Consider the following 27,874-nt stretch of genomic DNA (forward strand, 5'->3'; position numbering starts at 1 on the left):
CCCTTTTTGCCCATAGGACAACACATCACTGATCCAAACCCACGAATTTGAATTTGATTTGTATTAGAACACCATCAACTAAAGCTCAAGTTATGTATGAGCAAAAGTGCTTTTTAAATACAGTAATTATTTTAGTTTATATTTTAAACAAATTGCTTAATATCGGGGATTATATAAACTGTTTATTAATGTTGACTTTCTGCGAGTTAAAGGTAAGTTAATTCTTTATCTATGAAAATGATGGGGAAGAACCAAAAAGCTTTTTTTTTTAATCTTAAAGTGAAATTTGGAGTACTGAAACAACAGTTATTATTTTTGCAGACATGTAGAAATCAACATGTGGACTCAGGCATGGATTATAAAACTAGTGTCTCTCAACTGGACAATTTGTAACAAATGAAAATTATATGAAGCAATTATTTCAGTTCTAGAAATTATTTGTAGAATTTAATATAAAACTATTCTTGTCAAAGTACAAACTTATGTATTCCTCATATTTTTTATATTTAAAAACATTACATTTTAAATGAAATTTTCATAAAGCAAAAATTGTTAACTATTCCATTGAAAGTTTTATGTCTTCAAAATTATCATGGAAATAATTCTTTAAATTCTCTCACTAAGCATAATGAGAAAGAACTACAACTTTAATGACAAATACAAGTTAATTATGTATTTAAAGTTCGAGAAACAAAATACAAAATATAAGAATGGAATGCATTATAAATATTTAATAGCAATTTTTATTTGGTTTTCTTCTTATTCTTTTGTATTTGGCTGCTGTGGTTTTCATCTCTTGGTTTCTGCCATGAAAGAGGTTTCAATCGGTACATGGGCCAAGGAGGTAATGTCAACTGTAAAAGCACATCATAATTTCTGTCTATAGTTTTACTGTCAATTGGAATTTGTAAAAATTCATAATAAAATTAATAGAAAAAAAATTAATCTAAATAACCTATTCATATATATGTATATGTTTTAATAATAATTTATTATGTAGTATGTTCTCTCTATGTGTGTGTATACAGTAGACACACTATAAAACAGGTTCCTATAATTATGATTCCTACAAGACAGCGAAAAAATTGCGACGGTATCCGTAAAAAACGGTAAAAAAACTCCTATAATTACATAAAACATCATCGGGCAGCCGAACTATTTTCCGCCGTCAAGTGCCACGCTACAGAGAGATTACTATCGTCTGTACAGTATTATACAGTATATAAATTAGGTACTGTATATATAATTATATATTAACTTAATTTATTGTAACTTTATTATAATTATATATATATTTTCCACCGCCTGGCGCCACGCTACGGAGAGTTTAGGCTAACTATCGTCTGTACAGTATGTAAATTAGGTACCGTAAGTCTAATACAGCACTGTAATTTTATACATTTCTTGTGAGAGAGACATTTCTTATTCAACGGCGATTAAAATTATTTATATTAATGATGTCTCCAAAGTTCAGCAAAGTTTTCGCAGAAAAATAACATCAGAAATTGCGGCCGCAGTTTGCTGAGCTCTTCCATGGTCGCACTGCAGGATTGCGGATTTTTGCCCAGTCCTGCAGTGCTTTAAGTGCTGCACATATAATCATGCAGCAAAGGACTGTCCTGAATCAGGGCCCACGTGCAGTCATTGCGCAGGCGTGCATCTGTACAAAGAATGTCCAAATAGAGAATCCAGTCCAATCTGTTGTAACTGCAAACGGGAGGCGGAAAATAGTTGTAATCATAACGCACAAGACGGGTGTTGCCCAATTAACTAACGTATTAGGAACAACAGAACGGACTACGGCCTTTAATATTAACAACAGTATACGTATTCTGCAAATTAATTTAGATAGGGCCATTTCTGCTACCTCCCTCCTCTCTAAGAACATTGAAAAATACGATTTAATTTTAGTGCAAGAACCGTATTGTAAGAGAAATACTCCTGCTTGTCTTCCCACATCTTGTCCTGTGCTGCGAGGGACCGACGACTTTCCTTGGGCGATTACGCTCATCCCTAGTACAAACATATCCACTATGCATCACATGAACTTCAGTAGCCAGTTTGTGATTACGACGGAAATTTTGACTAAGGAGGATAGGTTTATTGTGGTTAATGTCTATTTCCCTGGCGATGCTGACAACGCGACCTTTATAGAAGAACTCCAAAGGATTGTAGACGCCTTCCCTGACACCTGTATTTTAATCGCCGGTGATCTAAACGCCCACTCCCCAGCGTGGGGTGGTGACGTTCTTGACCCACGTGGGAGATTACTGGAGGAATTCTTCACTTGTAACGAACTTATGCTGATAAATAACCCATTGTCCCCACCCACTTTTACCTCGAGTCGAGGTAAAAGTTGGATCGACATTGCAGTTTGCAGTGCCAAATACCATCCCAGGATAAGGGACTGGAGAATCCTAGATGATGACAGCCTAAGCGAACACGAATACATCACGTTTGACATAGCAGCTGCAAATGACACTACTACGCCAGTTCTTAACTCTAGGGACAAATTTGCCCTAAATCGGGCAAATTGGCCGGAAATGAAAGAGTATCTCGAGGAACAACTTATTCAGCAGTACTCTGATAATCCTACTGAGGCCAGGACTCAGATTGACCAAAATATTATGACCATCATTACTGCTTGCGAGCTATATATCCCAAAGAAAACTATACACAAAAAGAGTGTTCCCTGGTGGACCACTGAATTGAATGATCTACGCCGAACCACTAGAAAGCTGAGGAAAATATATCAAAAATGTTCAGATGATACTGCTAGAGCAGAACATAGGGAGGCTTACCTGATAAGCCAAAGACATTACAAAAAGGTTATAAACTAACTAGGGTTCAGAGCTGGCGCAACTTCTGTTTAAGGACCTCCAATGATCCTTGGGGCTTTGTGACCAGGATGTGTAGTGGCAAGCTTAGGAAGACACAGATTTTGACTGCCAAAAACAGTGACAATAATCCAGAGACCTTAATTGAGACCTTAGCCTCACAGTTACAAAGTTAATGTCCGGATGATGATCCTGAAACTGATACCGAATGGCAACATCAAATACGTGACCAATGCTATTACACTGATAATACCGAGGACACTACTCCTTTTACAATGGAGGAAATGGATCAAGCTTTCAACTATATGGGCAGGGGCAAGGCCCCTGGCCTTGACAACATTACTGCAGAGATTGCTCTTGGTCTTTGGAAGATCATTCCTCAAACACTGTATAATGCCTACAACACCTGCTTAATACATGCCATTTTCCCACACTCTTGGAAAAAGGCCAATATAGTTCCCGTCCCAAAACTGGGGTCTGCTACTGACACCAGGCCCATATCTCTTCTGCCCGTGTTGGGCAAAGTTTTGGAGCATCTGATTGCTAAAAGGATGATTTGGTTTGTTGAACGAAATCAGATTTTATGTGAAAATCAATATGGCTTCCGCCCTCAGCACTCTGCGGAGGATGCGATTCAGGCAGTGGTCGACAAAATACAACATCTGCTGGAGGATCACAAGTATGTCCTGGGGGTCAGCCTGGACATTTCAAAAGCGTTTGATAGTGCTTGGTGGCCCCTAGTTTTACATCGTTTACGTCAGATAAATTGCCCTCGTAACATCTACAAACTATTATGTGACTATTTGACAGATCGCAGTGCTATTTTATGTTATGGACAACATCAGGTCATCAAACCCATCACTGAGGGATGTCCACAGGGGTCTGTCATAGGACCCCTTTTGTGGAACATTACATTTGATGCTTTTCTTGGTGAGAACTTTGGGCAAACTAGCAGTTATACTTATGCTGATGATGTCTTCTTGCTGCTAGGGAGCCGGTCTAGGTCTGACCTCGAGGGTAATGCCAACAACATGCTTCAGCATGTCAGCAATTGGGGTGTAAAGCATAAGCTATATTTCAATCCTGTTAAAACCAAAGCAATAGTGCTTAATAAATCAGGTCATCCCAATATGTATCGATGTCCTCCGCACATCAAGATGCAGGGCAATACAATTAAAGTGGATCAGACCCTAAAATATCTTGGGGTTATTTTGGACTTCCGCCTGTCCTGGGATAGGCATATTGACTACATTACAAACAAGACTGGATTAGTTATGCAGTCTTTTTCGCAGGTGGCCCGGAGAGACTGGGGCCTCTCTAGTGACGCTATGTCTATAATTTATGATAGTATCTACATACCAGTGATTACCTACGCGTGTGGCACTTGGGGGTGGGCCACACACAAAGTTCATGCTAAAAGAAAGCTCGTCTCCTTCCAGCGTCGTGCCTTATTACTCATCACAAGAGCATATAGGACAACTAGTAATAGTTCCCTCCAAGTCCTGGCAAAAAAGCCACCTATAGACCTTTCTATCCTACAAAAGCGATGACTTCAACAATTAAAATGGGGAGGGACAGTAGAGATTACTTCGTGCACCATTAATTATAATGACATTGAGTGGCCTTCCTCTTTTAAAGAAACTCGCTCACCAGGAGAAACTTCTGTATGCAAATTTACTAGTTCTGGGAATGCCGATATACACGTATTCACGGATAGCTTTCGTATCAATGATAATGTTGGGAGTAGTTTTGTCGCTTATATAAATAATATTGAGGTCCACCACCAAATGTACAGACTTGACAGCAGGTGCACCGTGTTTCAAGCCAAGCTATATGCTATAGGGATGGCCATTGACTACATTAATCACAACTACAGTAATATTCATGTGCACATACATACTGATTCTCGGTCAGCTCTAAATCTGCTGCAGAGCAACAAGTTACATCCTCTGGCTGAATACATTAAAAATGCAACACAATCTTCTGAATGCACCTTTACCATCACATGGATAAGGGCTCACCAGGGAGACACTGGAAACGAGAGGGCAGACTCTCTGGCTAAGGATGCAGCCTTGAACAGTTTTTTACAGATCACCTATAACAAGATCAGCCAGTGATCGTTACACCACCTTCTCTGGAATGACACAATAGAACTTTGGCAAAACACTTGGAATCATAACTCTGAACATATCACCTACAAGTTTATCCNTGTTTCAAGCCGAGCTATATGCTATAGGGATGGCCATTGACTACATTAATCACAACTACAGTAATATTCATGTGCACATACACACTGATTCTCGGTCAGCTCTAGATCTGCTGCAGAGCAACAAGTTACATCCTCTGGCTGATTACATTAAAAATGCAACCCAATCTTCTGAATGCACCTTTACCATCACATGGATAAGGGCTCACCAGGGAGACACTGGAAATGAGAGGGCAGACTCCCTGGCTAAGGATGCAGCCTTGAACGGTTCTTTACAGATCACCTATAACAAGATCAGCCTGCGATCGTTACACCACCTTCTCTGGAATGACACAATAGAACTTTGGCAAAACACTTGGAATCATAACTCTGAACATATCACCTACAAGCTCATCCCAGATCTTAGACAATTTTTAAAAACAAATTGGCATACTCCAGACTACTGTACATCGCAAATCTTTAGTAAACATGGTAAATAAGCGAGCTATCTTGCTAGTTTCACAAACAGATCTTCTAAGCGGTGCCCAATTTGTGACACAGAAGATGGTGCCTTACATTATCTATTTGATTGTGTCATCTTAGACCGGGATCGTCTCGAACTGCAACTCCTCCTACAAGAACTTGGTGTTATGTGGCCCTGTCACCCTTCGGATATCTGGCGCACTAAAGAGATCTTCTACGCCTTCAGGAAACTGGCAAGGCAAATCAACTTTGTCAGGCACAAGATTATTAACAGTTAACTCTTCTTGTACTTGGACATTTCCAATTGCTTGTTTCTCACATGTATATTGTTCACTCCTACACGCGTTAAGATTGTCTCGATAGAATTAATTTATCTGTATTTTAGTGTTACATTAAATATGTCTGTTTGTCCTCCCTGTATGTTCTACACGCGACAAGAACTGTTGCGTTCCTTAATTCAATTTGTTTTTCTCTTTTGTTGTTAAAAAATCTATGTATAATGTCTTTCAGTTTCAATGTATTTATTTTGTATACTACTGCTAATTTTGATGTTCTTCCTCCCTGGTAATGCCTAAAGCGGGATCAGGGCATGTACAACTCATTCAGTACGAATAAATAAATAGATTGATTGATTGCTGAGCTCTTCCGCGACGAAAACAAGCTTGAGCAACGGCAATGTCGAATGGTGCACACTCGGTAAGTAATCCTATAATTTTTTGTTTATAGCGTAGTTTATACGAATTATTTCCAAAAAAAATATATGTATTCTGGAAATGTTGAGTCGGATTAGTCTAGAATCGATTAATTTTATGGAAGAAAACCTTTCAAACAGCCATAGTCCGTAAAATTGACATGTGTCGAGCTGTAATTGGAAGGACTCATAAGAAATCGGATTCCTAAAGAATAGAACGTATCTACTGTCTTATAGGGGGGGTCGACTGTATTTATATTGTACTAGTATGCTGTACTGGCATACAGCATATAAAGTATCAATAGCTAGTACGTGGCACTAGCACTTGCTCAGTAAGAAAAATTCTATTTTTTGCAGGTGATGTTTGATGAATGGCATGATAAAAAATGAAGAAATGAATTGAGCCATTCTACTGGGCCACAATGAATGCTGTGCTGACTGGAGCTGACTTAAACAAAAATAATGAGGTGAGGATTCTCCTTTGGCCAGAGGTCATCTTTTGATGAATTGCAAATCTAATAATCCTTGATATGTTCTTGTAAAGAAAGAATATACAGGGAAGATGATGATAATTTGAAAACGAAAGGTTAAAAACATGGTTACTAAAAGGGACACCATTTAGAAACTGACAATAAATTAAAAACAAGAAATAGGGAAGAAATTACAGACCAAAATATACAAAAGAAAAAAATTTTGAACACTATAAATATGTATTCTACATTTATAAAGAAAAATAATTGATAGTGTTAAACATGATTTTGTAGTTATTTTTACATTTTTCCTATAACAGAACTTTAGTCACCATATATGCATACAGGCAGAAATATTTTTAGAAGAAAAGCATACTGGTAACAAGTAGTAAAATCAAAGATTCCCTATTATTTTGAATGTAAACAAGTTATAATGCAGAAACTTAAAACATGGACAACAAAATATATTCAGTGTACTTACTGATGTAAGTTTTCATAGTTCAAATTTTGTATCATATACTAAAATGAATTCTTTTTTGTTCTATCAGTATAAAAATGCTAATAATAACAAAAGTATCTGCAAAATGTTCTGTTGAAGTTGTGAATTATTACAAAAAATAAGCTTGTATACGTATTAAATAGCACTTTTAATTAATTTACTGAGAGAGAATAGAAATTTGGGGAGTTATTCAGTTATCATTTTACTAACATTTAAGATTTTGTAAGAAATGAAAAATAACTTACCAGACAAGATAAGAGAAATCCAGCACCCAAAATATATACAGTTTGAGAAAACTGCTGACATATATAACCCCAAATTAGACCAACCACCTAAAATAAGAGGAATTTAAAAATTTCAAAATAATAATTCAAAATTTCAGTAATTTTAATGTAAACTAAAAACTTACTGCAAACAGAATTATTATTGTTTGGAAAATGCGCTCTGCTCTTCTTTGTCCATCAAAATCCTATAAATAACAGAAATTTATTATTACTACATTTTATTCTAAAACTTTATAATAATATAATTATCAATTTAATTTGATCCTTTTTGAAATTTTTAAGAATCTTATATTATCTGCATTGTTATGTAATTAGTTATTTTCAATTTGTTCATACAATAATTTTTATGTTATGATTACTCTACACAATGATATTTGGATGAATTATTGAATTTCTGATTGATACCTTTAAAAAATGCACAAAACAAATAAATATATATGAAAGTATTTTTAAAAATTTACTGAGGAAACTAATCTACTTAGGGTGGGCTCCTATTGATGACTGCTTCCAGTTGTTGACCATGTAATACCCCATTCGCACTGAGCATTTCAATCTAGATTGTGGTAAGATTGTGCCATGGTGCAACCTCTTTCGACCATTTCAATGTCAACTGAAGTTCACACGAGAGTTTTTGAAACTAGATCCAGTCATAAGAAGTTCCCACAATCCCACATACGCAAGAAGGAACAAGATGGCGGTGAATCACATGTCAGGCTCTCAACAGAGAAATAAAAAAGATATTTGGAGAGACGATGAGATCTGGCTATTATTAGATATATGGCAAAAAAAATTTATTTATTTCTAACCAAAACTTCCATTTTTTTTTTGTTGATGTTCATGACTTGTCAGTTTTATCATCGCATGCAATAGCCGGGTTCTTTTCAAGCGGACTGCCTGTGCGAACAGCTTTATGTTCAACTGGCAACAGTTGCAATCAAGATTGTGGGTAAATTGAGATTATAGTGAATCATGGATTATGTGTGAATGCAGTATAAGCCAAAATAAATATGTAAGCTTATTAGCCATTGGAATAGGTTAGGCAAGCAATCCTCACAGGAAGCATCACAAGACAACCCCATTCTCAATGACATATAAGAATAACAGATTGCCTCAATCATAATGGGAAAAATTATTGTACATCCCATCTAGTGGTAAACCATGCACAGCATTGTCCATTGTCAAGTCTTTAGAAGATAACAAGAGCTCTGTGTTTCAGGTGCATATTTTCTACAAAATGCCTATTATTGAATGTGCTTATCTTTTTAGTTGCAACATTTGTCAGGCTCTTGATGAAGGAAAACCTAGTTGTAAACTGCCATAAACTATTGTGTGAACACACTGGTCAACTATTTGGTAAACAGTCCCTATGATTAAATTATTTTTTTCATTAATTTTTTAAAATGTAAACAAAGATCTAATGTTTTTTTTCCATGACAAGTATAAAACAAACTTTATTTTCATATATGAATTTTGCTTTTTACATTACTACACATTGTAACAAACAATATCAAAGTCTAAAACAGCTTTAAACAGTTGACTACTATGGTAATAATCTTATTTATAATAGTTTTAATTTTGGAATTGATGAATGAATAGGAATATGAAATATTAGACAGCTGAAGTGTCAACTATCATTATTATTTTGTCAAATTAATCACTGTCTTCTATAACATACAAGTTTTTCTGATGTGCCTGGTTTCAATTACAGGCAATCCCCGTATAACACGGGAGTTACATTCCAAAAAATTACCGTGTTATGCAAATCTGTGTTATACGAAACAAAGAACTAGTGCGAAAAAGGGGGGTTAGGTTCCAAAAATTAAAAACATGCTGTTAAATCCTTATTTAAATCGGATTTACTATTCATTTTTTTCATAGGTAAAATACTTATTATTTACGTAAATATTTTACCAGAGGATTATTCATCCTATATGATGATCTCAGCATGAGCATCATCAACAGGTAACAGTTTTTGGGTGCATTCGTTAATAGCAGTCGCTCTGCAACGGGAGTGTGCTGCTGTTTGTAGGCATTTAGGAATGATGGAGGAATATATAATTCTAAAATGAGCTTTTAGAGGCAAAAGAAGTGTTCCAATTGTAAAATTTAACCATTAAATGGATTATTGTTGAAAGAGCATTCAATGTAGCCAGGAAAACAATTAGAATGCTTGCGCAGAATTACGCGGAAGTATAAAAGAACACACCCTTTATTACATTTCATGTTGTACAAGGGTTTTACCCAATTTTTGAACTGTGTTAGAGTGAACCCATGCTATAAAACCATCGTGTTATACGGGGGATGTTCCCAATTCTCGAACCGTGTTAGAGCAAATCTGTGCTATAGAAGTGCCGTGTTATACGGGGTTACCTGTATATTGTAATTTTAATAAGCAAGTCAAAAACAAAAGTTTAAACTTTTAAATTTATAGCAGTAAAAAGTTTTATTAAAAATGTAAACATTTTTAGATCATCATGGTTATCAGTTCATATAAATATTTTATAACAAAGCAACAGTAATTCAAACCAGTCTAAAATTTACTTAATAAAAGTTAAATGCAAAAACAAAAACTGTCACATTGTTCTATTCTGAAATGTTGTGTTGCATGCAAATTCTTTATCCTGAGATGTAATAATCTAAACCAGGGATGTCCAACCTTTTTGTTTCTCTGGGCCACAAGTATATATAATATACTTGTGGCCCAATCCTTAAATATACTTAATTAACATGTCTAGATTATAGTAATAAGTATTAAATCTTTATCACGAAAAAGGATATTTTAAAAAATTACTTCTACAGACACTTCCAATTTTTACTTAGAAATAGATAAATTCATTTATTATAAAAGAGACAAACAAAAATTTATTTGAAAAACATAAATATTTGTTTTATTGGGTCTCTAATGAATAAAAAATGACAAAACACTATTTTAAAGTGCATTTTTATTCAACTAATATATTTATAAATAAGATGTAGCCCAAAAAGTAGCCAATGCGCCAAATTATATTTTTTACACCAAACTAAAAAAAGGGTAGCCAAATCTTGCAACGCTGGAAGGAATACTAAATAAAGCCAAAGTTGGACTCAAAGGATTATAGACCCAAATGCGAGGAAAGGAGAGAAAGGACAAAAGATAAAGAAGTGAGGAAAGTTGGGAAATTAAGGGTCCATATTTGCTTAACAGAAAGTCTCTGTAACCTTTCTCACTACTTTTTATCTTTTGGCATTACTCTCCTTTCCCCGAATTTGGGTCTATAATTCTTTGAGTCTCAACTTTAGCTTTATTTAGTATTCCTTCCTCATTCACACATTTCCAAGTATTTGAAAATATTTCCTTTCTGCTCAAAAATAAAAGATATATAAAGGTTTACGGCTTTGTGAAACTTCTTTTTTGAGTTTATGCCATTGAAATAAATAAAAAAATTTGTCGGTTTTGTTTACATGTTTATTGGGCCTCATTGGAACTTGCCTTGGACCACATGTGGCCTGCAGGTTGAACACCCCTGATCTAAACATTTTTGAGTTGTTTATAACATTTTTAGTTACTATTTATTTAATGTAAATTTTTATTAATTGAAAAGAAATAATGACAAACACAGAACCATTAACCAGTGTGAAGGAAACAAAAAACTATCTCAAGACAAACATTTTATAATTAGCTCCTTCTGAGTTCTTTTAGTTCAACTATTTTTAAGTATTTTTTATACTCATAGTTCAAATTGTGCTTTGAATTTACATTTCTTTTAAAAAATCTTTTATATTCTGAAATGACATTCCATCTGGTAACTGTTATAGCACCTAAGAAGAACTCAGGAAAAGTTAGAAAATGTTTGTCTTGAGATAGCTTTTTGTTTTTTCACACCAGTTATTGGTCCTGTGTTTGTCATTACATATTTCCAGTGTGGTGTGTTATTACTAAAAAGAAATATTAGCATTTTGGTATACTAGAGTCTAAGTTTTTAATGTTATGATATGACAATTAGTAATATAAAATTCTATGTAAAACATGTTATTTGAATAATTTATCATTTATTTGATTAAATTCTTTTATATGAATACAGTATACAGTAGACTTGCTATTCCAGCCTGCAATTATCTAGAATACAGAAACAGATAAAAAATAGACAAAACAGGCAGATAAGTTACAGGGCTGGTTTTGAACTGTTAGCTGCCCTTATCAATGCTGTTTGCGAGTAAATTCATAACCTAACCAACCCATGAAATCCTATTGGCATGTTTTAGGATAGAACATATATTTGAAAAGGGTAAAAAAATCTATAAAAATATTTAATTTATTTTTCTTTTATTCAAATCAAGCCACCCAGTAGATAAAAGGCAACCTTTTTTTCAAAATTATATTTTAGCACTGCCATAAAATAAAATGAAATTAATTTAAAGAAATTTTTCTGTTTAGTATATAAATACTAGCAAATAAGCCCGGCATTGTTCAGGCAAAAAGTAATGATAGCAAAGATTAAGGTTATTACATTATAGCCAATCTTACCCGTTTTCACAGAATGCAAGAATTAGTCCCCCTATTTCCAGACTAATTAGAGAACTTTTAGATGAGTCTAAAAATATGTTTGATTTCCCGCTAAAAATGCATCTGCACCTGTTAATCTTGCATGCCTCTTTCTCTTAAAACTTTCATTCTTAACACTTCCATTGTTAATGCTTTCATTCTTAACACATCCTCCCATGGGGGGAAAGTGTTAACAACCTCTCCCCTGCAGGGGGAATTACGAAAAAGCCCTTCTTAGTGTACGCACCCTATTAAAACACAATCAAAAATGCAAAAACCCGCATCTGAAATAGTACAGTAGAAGCAGAGTTCTTCAGGGTAAGACTTAATCCTCTCCCTCTCCCCGTGGCTGGGAATTTCGAAAAATTCCTTCTTAGTGTATGTTCTCGTGACATACCCAACTGTGTACCAAACTTCAACTTTCAACTCCTAACTGTTTGGGCTCTGCACTTATAATTATTATTATTATCAACCCATCTCGGTTATATATATATAGATAATATATACGTACGTGTGTATAAAAATTAATTTAGATGTGAATATTTGAATTAATAACGTTCATGCACATTTCTTTATTTAATTTTCTTTTGGTTCCATCAACAAATAAAACAGTGGTGTAAGTAATGCTGTAAGATTAACAGTATGGGAATAAAGGCCCATTCACAATGAAAATTAAGCATAAACATAAAACCTTGTATCTAAGTTTTTAATGCAACCATTCACAGTGAGTTACATAGGTGTAATCTTAAACTTAACATCAGAGTCACAGATGTTTTCATATTTCGTTCTCTACAATTTATGATGATTATATTAACATTTACTGTAAATGTATGTATTTTAATATGATTTTATGTGCTTTTAATACTTTTCTAGTGATATTACAATTTCAATATTTGTGGCAGACAGACGTATAGTCAAATAAAATGTCTTAAACTTGATTTTTATTTTTCCATATATTTTTTTGACATACGACGTATAATCGAGAACGACGTAACTCAAGGTATACCTGTACTGTCTTCACAAATACGGATTTACAATTAACGCTAAGAATCCCAAGTTTGCTTTATAGCAATTTTTTAGAAATTACTCCAGCATTAACACTTTTTTAGTTCAACAATGCCAGACAAACAAGAATTCTTGTATAGCTAAATGTCAATGAAACCTCTAATTTTGTTACAAAATGTGAGATTTTCTGTTTTTTGGCACAAGAAAACCGATTTGAAAGTTTATGTAAATCTAAGTTTGTGCCAAAATCAATTTGTAGATCATAGGGCAGGTATGGCAAACCTTTTTAAATCTACATGCCACATAGTAAGCATATTAATCTTTAAAAATGTATATGCATGACAAAGTTTTAGACTTTGAATGATGATATTTAAAGAAATGAGATGAATACGCTCTAATTAGAATAAATATAAAAAAAAAACTGATTGAGAAAAAAACGATGGGGCGATAAACTAAAAGGACGATCGAAAAAGGCAATACAGTATCTGCAGAACACTCGGGATTTAATTATGCAGGGAGCCAAATTGAATGCAAAACTAATCATTACCTATTCTAATTTCAAAATATAGCTTTATTTCCTTTTATACTTACCATATGCGTAGGTAAAGCTTTGATTTTATCCATCATTTTGAATATAAGTCATAAACAAACAGATTCTGAGTTAAACGTGTCAATACGAAACCTAACTTACTAACGTCGAGTCAACTTTCATACGATTAGTCGATTCGCATCACGTGTCTCAGATTTTACCAATTACGAGAGATTTAATATATCTTACGTCACGATTCTATTTAGTGTTGCCATTCTCGAGTTAGCAAAATCGCCTGTTCATACAATTTTTGGCTATTTTCTGAAGAATTTGGTACACGAAATTTTAGACCTTTGGGCTATATTTATGTGGCAACACTATACGAGAGAGTTTACTTATAGTCTGCATATGTTTTGAAAAGTTTCGTGTGATTTTTATTTTATTAGAAAGTACTTAACAGCGAAATTTTAGAATTAATGGAAGAAGGTTTGGGTTATTATTTAATGTTGTTACCTGTCACGATACCAGTGGTACTGTTCTTCATGTTTTGGGCTTGGATGGGTTTTCAACTTTACATCAATAATTAAAAACCTATGGTAAGTTTATGTTAACATTTTGTCATTGCGTATTAACTAAGCATGAATAAACCATTATGAAATGGACTTATGTAATGATTTCTGGTATTTTCTTATGTTAAACAAAATCTTTAATAAAAGTTTCATTCTTGATATTGATTTGAGTTAAATTTTTTGCTTAATTTTTCAATAATTTTACTATTATTACCTGATGAATTAAAAGTAAGCATTAATTTGGGTAAGATGTAAACTCTAAATGAGGGGTTTCCCACTCACTCCCCAGAATTGTAGACCCTCTATACGAGCAAAAAAGTCAAATGAACCGTATCTGTATGTGCGACCCTTTGTGAGATATTCGCCTCCAAAGGTCGGTATTTAATGTGTATTGATATACTGCCTATTCTCCGTGCTTGGCATTGTTGAGGTGAGTGATAGCTAGACTTGACTGACAAGAGCCCCACATCCCTCTGAAGCTATATAACATCAAGTACTCAGTGCATAGTCGAGTGGATTACTCAAAGTGGCAAAGTTGCATGGGCTAAATAGTTAAACACAATAGTTTTAATGGAGTGACACAACTTACGATCTCGCATGATCCATTTTTGGAGGACTGTATCTTGCAAAGGGTTGCTTGTAGAGGTATGATTGCTTTGTCTTTTTTCCCCTATGGGTATGCTTTACGGCTCTGATATGGTCCCAATCATCTCGTTCGGATCTTGAATTGTACCGAAATGTTTGCCTTTGAAGGTATTTTACGGTGTATCATACTACTGCCTATTCTCCATGCTCTGAATTGGTCGAGGTGAGTGATAGTTCATCTTGGCCAATTATATTTCTATGCTTGCACTAATTTTTGTCTTATGTTCGATTTTAAACTCTTCAAATTTTATTTGTTACAAATGGAATGGAATGAATCAATGATATATTTTTTAAAGTTATTTTAACATTCTGAGAATATGCCTGAGGAAGACATTTTTGTAAATGTTTGAAAGTACTTGTGTGAACACCTATTTTTAGTTATCAAAGGTGGATAATGCTGGAAAGACTGTGCTTATATGACTTTTTATTTTATGAACATTTATGTAAATTTTCTGCTATGATTATAATTCCATATAATTTGGTACTAGAGGTAGATGTTAGGTACCATCTCTTATCTAAATTAACTGGCAAGTGCACTGCACGGTAAGTGGAAGTGCAGGTTCATATCCCACTCCAGGCTAGTTCTTTTCTTCCAAAATATTCTAAATTATTTAATAAATTATTTTAATTCCATATAAATTATAATTTTATCAATTTTTTATTGGAATTTATATTGAATTTTATAGTTTGTCTTGTTTTAAATAGTTTTACTTGGTAGAGTTTTATTGTGTGTGTATATATCATGAAAGTTTACCAGTATGTGTAGATAGATAGATACACACCAGCAAATCTTAAAAGGATCTATGCATTAAAGACTGAAGAGGGAATGGTTATTTAAATTGTTAGGTCCAACATGCATATTGTTTGCATTTCAGACCTAACAAGACTCTAAATATATAGAAATGCTCTACAAACTGTGTCTCAGAGTCATTCTGCTCTATGTTTAATTGAGTGTAATAAGTCTGTCTTTGGAAAAAGTGCTGTAGCACAAAACGTATAAAAAAACTTCTGTTATTTTTTGCTACATCTATGGATTGGACAATTATACTCAGTGTTTGGACAGAAATGCAGCTAGTATTGTAAAGAATTTGAGTTCAAATTCAAGTCAGTTCTGTTTTTTGATAATTTTTCTTGGGTATTTTAAATTATGAAATTGTTTTATTTGAAATTTATTTACTCTGGCTGATGCTATTGTGTATCAGATTTGATCATAATGGCAAAATTACATCTAGCCATTAAATTCAGATTTGTATCAGATTTGATCATAATGGCAAAATTACATCTAGCCATTAAATACACATAGTACATTGATGTACCTCACATTAACAAACTCTAATGCTAATTACAAATAATCTTTCTAAAAACCTATAACCAGCGTGAAATAAGTTCAATTGCTTACGCTAACGTTTTCAGATCCCACTGGGTCCTTCATCCTGTTCTATTTGCAACGATCTGTTAGAATGTCAGCTGTCTTTGGAACAAAATTTCAAATGTCGTATTTTGAGTTCCATTGGGAATCACATGTCTTCGAATCTCCAGTAGCTATGTAATGATCATCTACTTGTATGATGGATTACGTAAATTTTTATGAATAAATCTGTTTGAGCATGTCGGAAGTCGGAGAAAATGCGCATTGTTATTCCTTAATTTATTATAAGCACTGATGTCGATTTAATTTGAATCTTCTTTCCGTATTAGGGCTTGCCACAGTAACGATAAGGTGATTTCATCTTTGGAATTGATGGGCGATGATGAGTCGTAGGCTTTGCATATTTCTACTTGTTCTAACCATCTGAGCTGGTCCATATATGACGTTGTGATAAGAAGTTTGGCATTCGCGAAGTCGCAGAGATCTCTGGATCTGAAGCATACACAGATAAAGAGATGGTACATCTGTTGTGCATGATGTCCCTTTGGTGTTCCTTCCATCTTACTCCAACCGCCCTTTTTGTGGCTCCAACGTTAGCGTAAGCAATTGAACATATTTCACGCCGGTTATAGGTTTTTAGAAAGATTATTTGTATTGTTCCGGTGTGTGTCGATTAATTATTTATTCATTCTAATGCTAATTATTATTACCTTAATTTAATTTGTAGTTGTTTCATTTTTTATGAATATATATGTTTCTCTTACATTTTTTGAGTAAATTATTTAGTTTTTTAATCATCAGTTTGTAAAAATTATAAACAGTTATATACTTTTATATACATATATTCTTTTAAAATTTGAATAGTTATTAAAATAATAAATTTATTTAATATATAAAAATACTGTATGTTTATTCTAAATTGAAATAATTAATTGTGACATATATTAAAGTGTAAAATAAAACTTTAATAAATGGAGAATAGATTTTATTATTCTAATGTTTGTAAAAAGGTATTTTTTAGATGAAATTGATTACACAACTGAAATTGTGCATTTAAATTAGTAAAATTTTTCTTCTTCGAAGAAGAAACTTTCCTACAAAGTAAGGGAATCCCTGTGGGCAGCCCTTTATCAGGTTTGTTATGCAAATTAGTAGTATGCTAGTTTGAGACCACCATTCTTCCTGCCTTCACCACCTACATTCACCTATATACCAGATATGTTGATGATATTTTAATAATCTGGCAGGATAAATCTGTCATCCTGGACTAATTACAAATGATCATTCACAACCTCTTCAAACTAGTACTGTCTGGAACAGGACAGCACCCACTCCATTTCCTGGACCTCCAGATCACCAACAAACTAGGATGCCTCTCTACTCAAGTTTACAGGAAATCCACCCACCTCCCCACCTTCATCCCACAATCCTTTCACATTCAAAATTTCAGCTTTCAGAGACCTAATACAGAGAGCAAACTGGAAAGAGAGAAGGAGCTATGTACTATCACTCCATATGCCTTCCAACATCACTATCCCCCGCACATTATTAAAGGTCTTATCCACAATCTTGCCAACTCTGATTCCATCCAGTTAAATAAACCCTCTCAGGAAGAAACAAAATTCAAGACTGTCACCTACAAGAAGATCCTTACCAGACTTTACCGAGAAATTGCAAGAGGAAGCAATTGTCGTTTGGCTTTCCACAGAAGCCCGACTATCACCTCTCTACTCCACATTGCCAAAGACCGACCCAACAGGAACCACCTGCCAGGCATTTACAGCATCCCCATCATAGACCATCATTACAACTGCCACCTGCAATACATAGGTGTTATGTCTTGCCCACTACATATACATCTCAAGGAACATCAAACATCTATCAAAAAAGGTTTAAACAATATGGCTTTGGCTACATATGCATCCAACCCCCTGCATCCACGAGACACACGATACTACATTACGATTCTAAATTATATGTACTTAAACATCTAGAACAGGCGGAAATTTACAAGGCCACCCTCCATAATGCAGCCATTAACTATTGTGATGCCACAAAGTATTTCTATGAAATATAAACCCCCTCCTCTCTTCTTATGTCATACACCCCTTCACCCTACACACATGTTTAGCAATCCCTTCTATCTTCACAGCAGTTTTGTTGTCTGATGATGCATGTTTAACATGGGAGAAAACATTTGAACTTTGTGTATAATTTTATTGCTGGTTTGTTAGGTCGTTGCTGTGTTTATTTTTGTCTAATATTAATCAAATATTAACCAGTTGTAAAGTAGCAGTTGTTAACAATAGTTAAATTAATAGAAATTTACAAGTCCCATATATGGCACATACCAATAAATATACAGTATGTATAAATTATCCATGATCTCTCATCTTTGATGAATGTTTATAGCTAATTTCATTTGACATTGTAGGCATTCTACTAGTTTATTAGAAGAAAGGTAATAGAATGTTGTGCAAATTCTGTTTTAACTGAGAAGATCAGTGAGTTGGTGAAGTAGTTTGGATTCAAATTGTCTTCCATGATCTATGGTAATGATGAAAGGTCAACTGAAACATGAGATTCATTTTGGGATCATTTTGCAGCACACAGTTTCTGATATAATATCTGATAAGGGAAGGCTTCTGGCCAACAGATGAACCTAGTCACAATAATGACACAAAACATTTGCTTTGGGATAGTGGCCTAATGGTCAATGATATCAACATGTATGCAGCATGAGTGAAACAAGTATCAAGGAGAGGAAATGTGCTGAGTTGAGAATGGATGCAACACTGTATCTTAAATTTTTGGCATGGTGCGTAGCTTTGAACCAAAGCTGAATGTCTTTTTTCATTCTAGGCTAGACATAATGTGGTGATGAGTGAGATAAATTATGAAAATGGTTAAATATGATTTTCCTAAAAGTTTGTGGAACAATATGTTGAGGTAAACCAGTAGGTTTATCATAATACAAATCATCATTAGAGAGAAGTGATAACTAACTTTATTTGCAGAGTTGTTGATATCAGAATCTTCTCTGTGCAGCAACAAATTCTCTATTGTTTAAGGATCATGTTGCTGATATTTGGTTGATTTAAGTTTTCTTGTCTTGAATGTACTGGATAGCTGTTGAAAGTTGGATATGCAGTTCAAATTGAATAATTGGTGAGGTGAACATTTATTTGAATGATGGATCATGATTAAAAGCAGGACAAAATGACAGTTTAGAAAGTGTCAAAATTATCATACAGAAGTACAAATAACTAATAATTCTCTGTAATACACTGATCATTTATGATGTGGTGCTTTAATCTATCTTTTGTTGAGAAAATGCAATTGATTTTTGTATGTTCCATTATGTCTGATCCATTGCATAGCATGCTGCCAACTGTTAAATCTGATACATCTACTCATAAGGCATAGAGGAATGAGATGGTTGAGAATAGTGACTTCGATCAAAGTTTCTGTAGACAGAATGAAAGCCTTTTCTTATTCATGTAACCATGCCAGTAGATTCTGTTTTCTTGGAATTGTGAGGCAGATGTTTGTTTTCCTTTTGTTATCTAAAAGTTTTATTATAGGTGCAAGAATGCTTATATCGCTAGCAATGAAATTGCAGTAGAAAATGAACATACCCAGGAATTTACATAATTGGGTAAATGATGTTCTTGTAATCTAAACTTCAAAACAACGGCAAAATACACAACTTGAAATCTGACCACTCAGAATTGCAGAATTAAACATTGCAGCTCCTGTATGGTAAGGAGACCTGTTTATCTCAGTAACCTATTTTGACACCTCAAAAAGTAACAATGAGTGGAGCAAAGCCCATCTTTGTGATAATTAGAGTGTAGCAACATGTTACAGCATGGGGACACAGGTAGCCAGAATCTGGATAACCATGAAATAAGATATTAATGATGTTCTTTGTGTCCAAAATTATTTCTCACATCTTTTCACCCATGGCCTACCATGCTAGTCCCTAATGTCAGTACATTCACCAGTGTTTTGAGTTCAGCAATACATTTTTGTGTTTTATACTCAGATTAGGCCTAGATAGTGTTTTCAGTTCAGTAACCAAAGTTCACTTTTATATTTGAACCATTTATTATATGTATGTATACTGTTACTCAGATAGGAGCAAAATACAGTCTGCTGTGTCAACTTATGAAGACTAGAGGATTTTCTTATTTTTTATGAAAGTGAATCATGGCATATTTATAACATGCAAAGATTCACATTTATGCAATAGCAACCTTGACTCAGTCTCTCTCACTTTCTCTCCATCCATCCTAACAGCAGGAAGAACTTATGGAATATTGGTATATTGCTGGTGAGATCATCATTATTGCACAGCTGTCCTGCCAGCAGTACCTACCTGAAGGATAGCCTGCTGTCCATTTTGTTATTAAAACCAAAAAATTCTAATGAGGAATCTCCAAATATTTATTTTGAGGGTTTTATGCTAAGTCTCTATTTCTGCAAATATAAAAATAAGGTTTTGAAAAATACATGATCCTCTTTGATTTTATATGAAAGAAGTATGTCATTCACAAAAGCATAAATGCTTCTCAGGCCATCAATGAACCTTTAAATTTCTGTAGCAGTACAAAGTCCAAATTGCATTTAAGTGCTTTCTAATAAACCAGATGTTATAACAGTAGTGTTATGTATGTCTGATGGGTAGATGGGAATTTGAAGTTATGCTTTTACCAGATACATGTAAAAAAAGTTCATTGGTGACTTTGGTCACCAATGTACTTTTTTTACATGTATCTGGTAAAAGCCGCAACATGACATTGAAAAGTACATTGGTGACTTTGGTCACCAATGTACTTTTCAATGTCATGTTGCGGTATATCCCACCATGTATATACGTAGTATGATCCAAAAGTTCGGAGACTTGGCTTAAAATTCCTTACCTTAAAAAGTTTATATTGCCGATGCATAACCACCTTTAAAGTAATCGCCTTGGGCAATGATACACTTTTGCCAGCGCTCGTATAACTTCTGGAAGCACTGCTGGAAGCCATTTTTTTTGAAACCTCCCGTAAGGCCTCCTGTGATACTACTGTCACCTCATCTGACGACACAAAATGGCGTCCCTGCAAATGCTTTTTCATTGATGGAAACAAATAAAAATCACACGGGCTAAGTCCAGTGAATAGGTGGGGTGTGGAAGCACATTAATTTGAGTTTTGGCGAGAAACTGTGTGACCATTTGGGACCGATGTGCAGGTGTGTTGTTATGCAGAAGGTACTAGTCTCCACTTTGCCAGATCTGTGGCCATTTACAATGAATGGATTCCCTCAAACGACATAAAATGTCTAGATGCTCCTTGTTTACTGTTCTGTCTTTGGGAATAAATTCTGAATGAACAATTCCTTGAGAATCAAAAAGCACCTTCGTCATGACTTTTCCTTTGCTCGGTGCATGCTCGGTGCATGTTAAGATGTTCCGTTAAAATACGCTGGCAACTAGTCTTTGATAACTGAGTAGCCGCAGCAATTTTTTCAAGGGTTTGGTGAACACATTGAGAGACCAACTCAACATTTTCCTCATTCCATGAAGTCTAAGATTGGCCAGAGGGTTCATCGTCTGCGATGGATTCTTGGCCCTCTAACCATTGTACACCTTTGATTTCGCCATGGTAAAATCACCATACACCTTTCTTAGCAATTTTAAAGTCTCTTTAGGTGTTTTACCTAAATGCTGACAAAATTTAATGTTGCAGCGCTGTTCTTGAAACTCCATTTTTATTACGTCACAAAACAAAGGTAACTATCTCCAAAAGAAAACAACAGCACTCGCAGTTTAATCACATGACATGGGCAAAACCAATCTGAACACATAGGAAAGGTTTGATAGAATCAATTTCATACGTTGTAACTTCAAATACATGCTTTTGTTGTCCTACATTACTGCAGTCCCCAAACATTTGGATCGTACCACGTATATATGTTTTATTAATTGACCTTCTTCTAAGTTATCAATGATCTCTTCATCTACCTAATTAACCTGCACTATTTCCCTATTCATGTTTGACTCTTCCGACCTATGTGCATTTTCTGGCGAGTTTTGGGCTCAAAGAGTTTTTTTTCTCCCCCTTGAGAGCAACAAGGGAGGAACCCAAGGAAGGCTCAGTCAACAGTGATTTATTTGGAGAGTTTTCTGTTAAAGAATGGGTACCATCGAGATACAGAGGAGGATTCGTATATGGATATTTCGACTCGTCGAAAGGTGTTCACATGATCATGTTGTATCCTCTCAATTAACTGGGATAGATATCAGAAATTGCCCAATTTGCTAAACAAAGAAAAGGGATCCCCTTTTAACATAATCTTCCTATCTTCTTTCTCTAACTTAAATTAAACTAAAACTAATGTTACTTAAGTTAATTTTAATTAGTAATACAGGGATACCTTGAGTTACATCATTCTCGATTATATGTCATTTGTCAAAAAATATATCGAAAAATAAAAATCAAGTTTAAGTCATTTTATTCAACTTTACGTCCATCCACCACAAATATTGAAGTCGTAATATCACTAGAAAAGCGTTTAAAACACATAAAATCATATTAAAATATGTACATTTACAGGAAATGTTAATATAATCATCATAAATCCTAGAGAATGAAACACGAAAATATCTGTGACTGTGTTGTCATCTTATTTAGCGGTCTTTAAGAGCTCAATATTGGCATTTTCCACAGTAGTTCCAATATCTACTGTTTAGTGTCATTGTCAGTGCCACTTGCTATTGGTAAATTTAACATAAATTAGTTTATTTTTTACTGTCGCAAGATAATTTTAATAACTGTATTTGTTATTTAACCTTACAAAATCATCTTATTTTATAATGTCTTAGAGCAAACCACATTCACAAATAAAGAGTCCACAATGTACTGTAAACATCGCCAAATTGTAAACATGTACATTTACAAGTATGTACTATACGTACATGATTCTTATTAACCATATATTATTAAAAATGCATTTATAAATAAAATACAGAACTGGGAATGGTACTTGTGGTTTACCCTAGTGACAAGTAAATTTGGAGACAAGTAAATTCTACTTACGTTGTTTTTCAACTTAAGTTGCTTCTCCCGGAACCAATTACCGATGTAAGGCGAGGTATACCTGTATAAGAAGATTGAAATGGATTAAGAACTGGCCGGTTTTGGGACTCGCACTTGTGATTAGATCTACAAGCATTGTTAATGAGGAAAAGTAAACAGTTAGAACCCTGTATTTTTAAGAAAGTAAAGTGTAGTATTACAGACAGTTTTGAGATCTGTAATTTAAGTTGACTGGAAATAAATAGACACCATTATTGTATATTTGAAATACATGATAGCCCATGGTGCATTATTTATATAAATGTGGTTTGACCCATCACACCATAATATAACTCAGATGTTAAATCCATTAAATTAAACATGCTGTAGCAGTCCTTGATAATGTGATAACATTATCAAGGACTGCTACAGCATGTGATAACATTAAGAGTCTGTAATCAGCAAGGTACCATTCTCTGATCTCTTTCTAGGGTTGGGGAATGAAAAGGGGATGAATAATACCTCTCAGATTTAACATGTTTTGGAACTCCTCTTTGTTATTTTTAATCAATCTGGAACAAGATAATGAGATCAAGCAAATGGACCAAATGTTTCAATGTGTAGGGCAGAGGACACCACTGTGTGACCTCACTTTGCTCCCATACTCCAACAAGGAGAGACAACTTTTTACTTTGTTAGATACCAGGTTGAAATGAAATAAAATGCCTGCACCTATGATGGGTGTTGACACAGTACCAATGAGGAAAGCCAGATAAATTGTCTTTTTAAATTGAAAGCTTTGTGAACAGTTCATATACTGGATGAATGAAGTACTTTATGCTGATAAAATCATATTGGATGGTTTGTGCTTCTGTGATAGACAGGCAGGAAATATAGAAATATCAGAGCCAGGTCTATCAAAAAGTGCACCTTTGAATGTCTTTTCTGAATGAACAGGTAACAAGAGCCAAATAACTGGGAGAATGTCACTTCTATCTCTGATCTTCATTTTTTGTAAACAAACCGGGAGGAGCACATTTCCTTTTCCTTAGTTCATATGTCTGGTGGTACGAGCACAAATTTTGTAGACAATTTTGTGATTTACTGCATAAACAATTAAATGATTGTATACTTTTATTATGAGAGATGAAAGAGTAAAAGTAGTCTTTCTGGTGGTGGAATGAAGATGGATGATGTCAGTTGGATTGTATTGCATATTCAAATTGAAAGGTTTGAAGTTTTAGAGTGCTTTACAGAGACAGATTTTAGACATTGTCACAGTTTAAAACTTGTTATAATTAGTGTTGCCACCTTTTCAAAATCGCTGACCTGGATGGCAAGTGAGGTTTGTTTGAACAGAAGTTCCTGACGCATGCACAATGTCATTTTGCAATGCGAAGAATAACGTGCAGTGCATGGTGGTTCTAAATCAGTTACAGTTAGGGACTAGGGAGACTTGGGTAGGAGTAACGTAACTAAATTAAGAAAAACAACTACAGATGACCTAGCTCTATCGGATATTGGAGATGTGTACGAATAAAAAAAAAATGAAGGTCGACAGGTTGCACACGAAATTCCCAGACAAAGCTAATAGTTCACCTGGACAGTGAGTCGATTCCCGGACTGTCTGGGCAAAAACTGGACGGGTGGTAACACTAGTTATAATCATGGATTATGAAAAAACACATTGCAAGAACCATATTCCTCAATGACATTGATTTAGACAATAATTAGAAACTGGTTTTTAAACTAATTTCTTAGCCCTGCTCTCTAGCAAGTTTAGACTACAGCCATCTCTTTCAAAATGGAAATTGCTGTTTTTTTTCCTCTGTCATTGAAAAAAATTTGATTAAGATTGGCTATAATTCATAGTTTAGATGTTGTTAATGCAATGGAGATATGGTATGTATCTGGACAACTACAAAAGAAGAGAATAATCCAAGGTCTAAATAATATTTAGGATTATATTCTGATCAGGAGTTTTGAATTCAATACATATTTTTTAAATCTAGAGTTATGTTTATTTTGAATCAAATTGGATATAAAATTAAACATTGGAGAGAAAAAGGTCAATTATTAACTGTTGTGGAATTAAGATAACCATGCCGCTAATCATTTTTTCCCTTGAGAAAAACCTTTAAAAGAATTATTTTTAAAGAGTAATGTTGATTTTACTCGTTATAACTTTTAGTGAAGACTAAATTAACTCTGTCAAGATGTAAATGTGTCAATGTGTTGCTTTTTATGAACTGGTTAAAAGCTAATTAAACAATAAATTGTTTCTAGTTTATAAATCTTGTTCTAGTTTATAGTTTATCTATTTGATAAAATATAATCTGTTTCTGATTTATAAATTATATTTACCTACTTATTGTTTTTCTTCAATAATCAGATAGTTCCTAATTAATCAGCCTTTCATTTTCTGGTAAAGTTCCACATTTTTTCTATGTTCACATTTACCATCATTTTTGTGATATGATGGTAAATGTGGTTTACCACTTGGTAACCCAATTGGTTCACTGATGTCTGAAGAGTAACTGTGATAAATGTAATAGCAAAAGTTCATTTAGACCACATGATTTGCATCTTTGCAGAAAAGTTTAAATTACTGTGTAATGAGCTTGTGGATAGATGCCATTATTACTCTTAACCAGATTTAGCAAAGACCTACAATCAGCCTTTAGAATTTTATTATCTCTAACAAGAAATTTACAATAAAATTCCACATATGATACACCAATAAATATAAAGTAAACATGGATGATTGTTTCTCCTCCTTGAACAATGATGGGTAAATTGAGACTCTGTTCTTTTATTTTTTACTTTGTCTCCTATATCTTTTTGTGCTGCTCCATGATATTAAATATCTTCCCTATCTACCATGAATGCATTCTGTAAGAATCGTCAGATATCTGGGAAGCTATAAAAGGGTAAACTAGGACAGAAAGGTTAGAATAACAAACACATTAAATAAAGCTGGAAATTTTGGGTTATATTGAGTGTTAGAAACAAAACAATGACATCTGCTTAGTAATGGTGTCTACTACAATCATGCTTTCTGGTTTTTATATGACATAGAATCCAATATACTATAGTCATCTATATCTGCTGCAGTAGCTAAGTCATAGTAGAGACTAAAGAAGTTGTGTGTTAACTTAAATTATTATTGTTTGTAATAATTATCATCTGCACATCGGATTTAACAAAATATCACGTACCTTAGAACCTTTAACCGATGCGAAATAAAAAATTTAATAGTACAAACGTTTTCAGACCCCTCCTGGGTCCATCTTCAGGCAAAAATCGTTTGAAGATTAACGAAGTACGAAAAATATTCGTTTAGAACGATTTTTTAAAACCGAAAAGATAGAACGGAATCACGTGATCTATATCTGTGAACGTCATATCTTCTACGTCATATTCACAGATATTTAAATATTTTCCCTCGTTTTTAAGATTTTATGAATAACTTTGTTGTTAAGCCCATAAAATATATCACATAATTTTAGATAACCCATTTACTTCCTTTCTTTTAGGATTATGACATACTTAAACCTCCTGTTGTAATAGGGCCTGCCATGCCAAAGAAAGAGAGATCTCATCTCTGGAATTGATCGGTGATGTAGTGTTGTATGCCTTGCATAATTCTATCTGCTCCAGCCATTTGAGATGGTCTAAATATGAGGTGGTGGTGATTAATTTAGCATTTGAAAAGTCCGCAGTTATTTCTGGATCAGACGCGTAAGTTGATAAGGAAGTGGTACATTTATTTTGCTGGATGTCACGCATATGTTCTTTCAATCTGATCCCAACAGCTCGTTTTGTTGAGCCTATGTAAATTAAATCCTTTCTAAAACGATGATCCCTGAGTGGCACTTTGTATACCCCCGGCATTCTTTCTTCCTTAGATTTGTCTTTTCCATTACGTAGAATACCAAATATGGTTGGGCATCTTCTGAAGGTTAGGGAAATACCTTTCTGCCGTGCGATTCTATTATGTATTGATTTCAACAGTGGGTTGTAAGTAACTGACATCCTCGGTTTATCCTCCTTTTGGTTAGCACCTATTGAATTAATTCTTTTAGAAGGAGACATCGTTTCTCCGAACCGTTGCGACATTTTTTGTATGATGTTATGGTATCCGTGTTGTTTGGCCACTTCGTATAGGTATTGTATTTCCTGTTCTAAGGCCTCTTGAGTGGAAGAGTGTGTGTGAGCCCTTTTAACTAGAGCCCTGAATGCCGCCATCTTGTATTGCACAGGGTCACATGAGTCTGCCGGGATATAAGTTGGAATGTCTGATGGTTTGCGGTACACGGAGGTGTGTATGATCGGTCCTCCAAAGTCAATATTCAAATCCAGAAAATGCACCGATGAGTCGCTGTGTTGTTCGACCTCCAGGGTAAGACCATATGGATTGTTATTCATTTGATCCACGAATTGGGTGATGTTCGGAGAGTCTCTCCAGAGAACAATGATGTCGTCAACGTAACGTTTATAAATTATGATGTTTTGGAGGAAGTTCGGAAGTATTTTTCTCTCTAATTCTCTGATTACTAGCTCACATAGATCCCCGGAGACAGTACTGCCCATGGGGACCCCTTTACCTTGCGTGTACGTAAGACCTCCGAACTGAAAGATCGAGCTATAACAAACCAAGTGGGACAACTCTAACACTTGTTGGTGGAATTCTTCATTGCCTACTATTGTAAACAGTAA

General features: G+C 34.4%; 1 protein-coding gene and 1 long non-coding RNA gene across 2 annotated transcripts in view; one reads left to right on the forward strand and one right to left on the reverse strand.

Annotated features, from left to right (window-relative positions):
• Positions 1-412: 412 nt before the first annotated feature.
• LOC111632095 (signal peptidase complex subunit 1-like) lies at positions 413-13,714 on the reverse strand. Its single transcript, XM_023376460.1, has 4 exons — positions 13,568-13,714; positions 7,575-7,634; positions 7,411-7,497; positions 413-854 (listed from the first exon to the last, which is right to left on the reverse strand). The coding sequence occupies exons 1-4, from the start codon at positions 13,601-13,603 to the stop codon at positions 744-746; spliced, it is 294 nt and encodes a 97-aa protein (XP_023232228.1). The 5' UTR covers positions 13,604-13,714; the 3' UTR covers positions 413-743.
• Positions 13,715-13,785: 71 nt separating this feature from the next.
• LOC111632096 overlaps positions 13,786-27,874 on the forward strand; it is a 28,027-nt gene continuing 13,938 nt past the window's right edge. The window contains exon 1 of the long non-coding RNA XR_002757809.1: positions 13,786-14,101. This is a non-coding gene — a long non-coding RNA (uncharacterized LOC111632096). The remainder of the gene's footprint in view (positions 14,102-27,874) is intronic.

Source organism: Centruroides sculpturatus, unplaced genomic scaffold, assembly GCF_000671375.1.
Source record: "Centruroides sculpturatus isolate CEXI.00-Female unplaced genomic scaffold, Cexi_2.0 scaffold748, whole genome shotgun sequence".
Lineage (NCBI taxonomy): Eukaryota > Metazoa > Arthropoda > Arachnida > Scorpiones > Buthidae > Centruroides > Centruroides sculpturatus.

Bases quoted from the DNA above. Each gene is read 5' to 3' on its own strand.
- LOC111632095 (XM_023376460.1), bottom strand. From the start codon at position 13,603: ATGATGGATAAAATCAAAGCTTTACCTACGCATATG. The intron at 7,498-7,574 runs GTAAGTTTTTAG...CTCTTATTTTAG, and splicing joins CAATAATAATTCTGTTTGCA to GTGGTTGGTCTAATTTGGGG. The intron at 855-7,410 runs GTAAGTTATTTT...GTGCTTTTACAG, and splicing joins GATTTCTCTTATCTTGTCTG to TTGACATTACCTCCTTGGCC.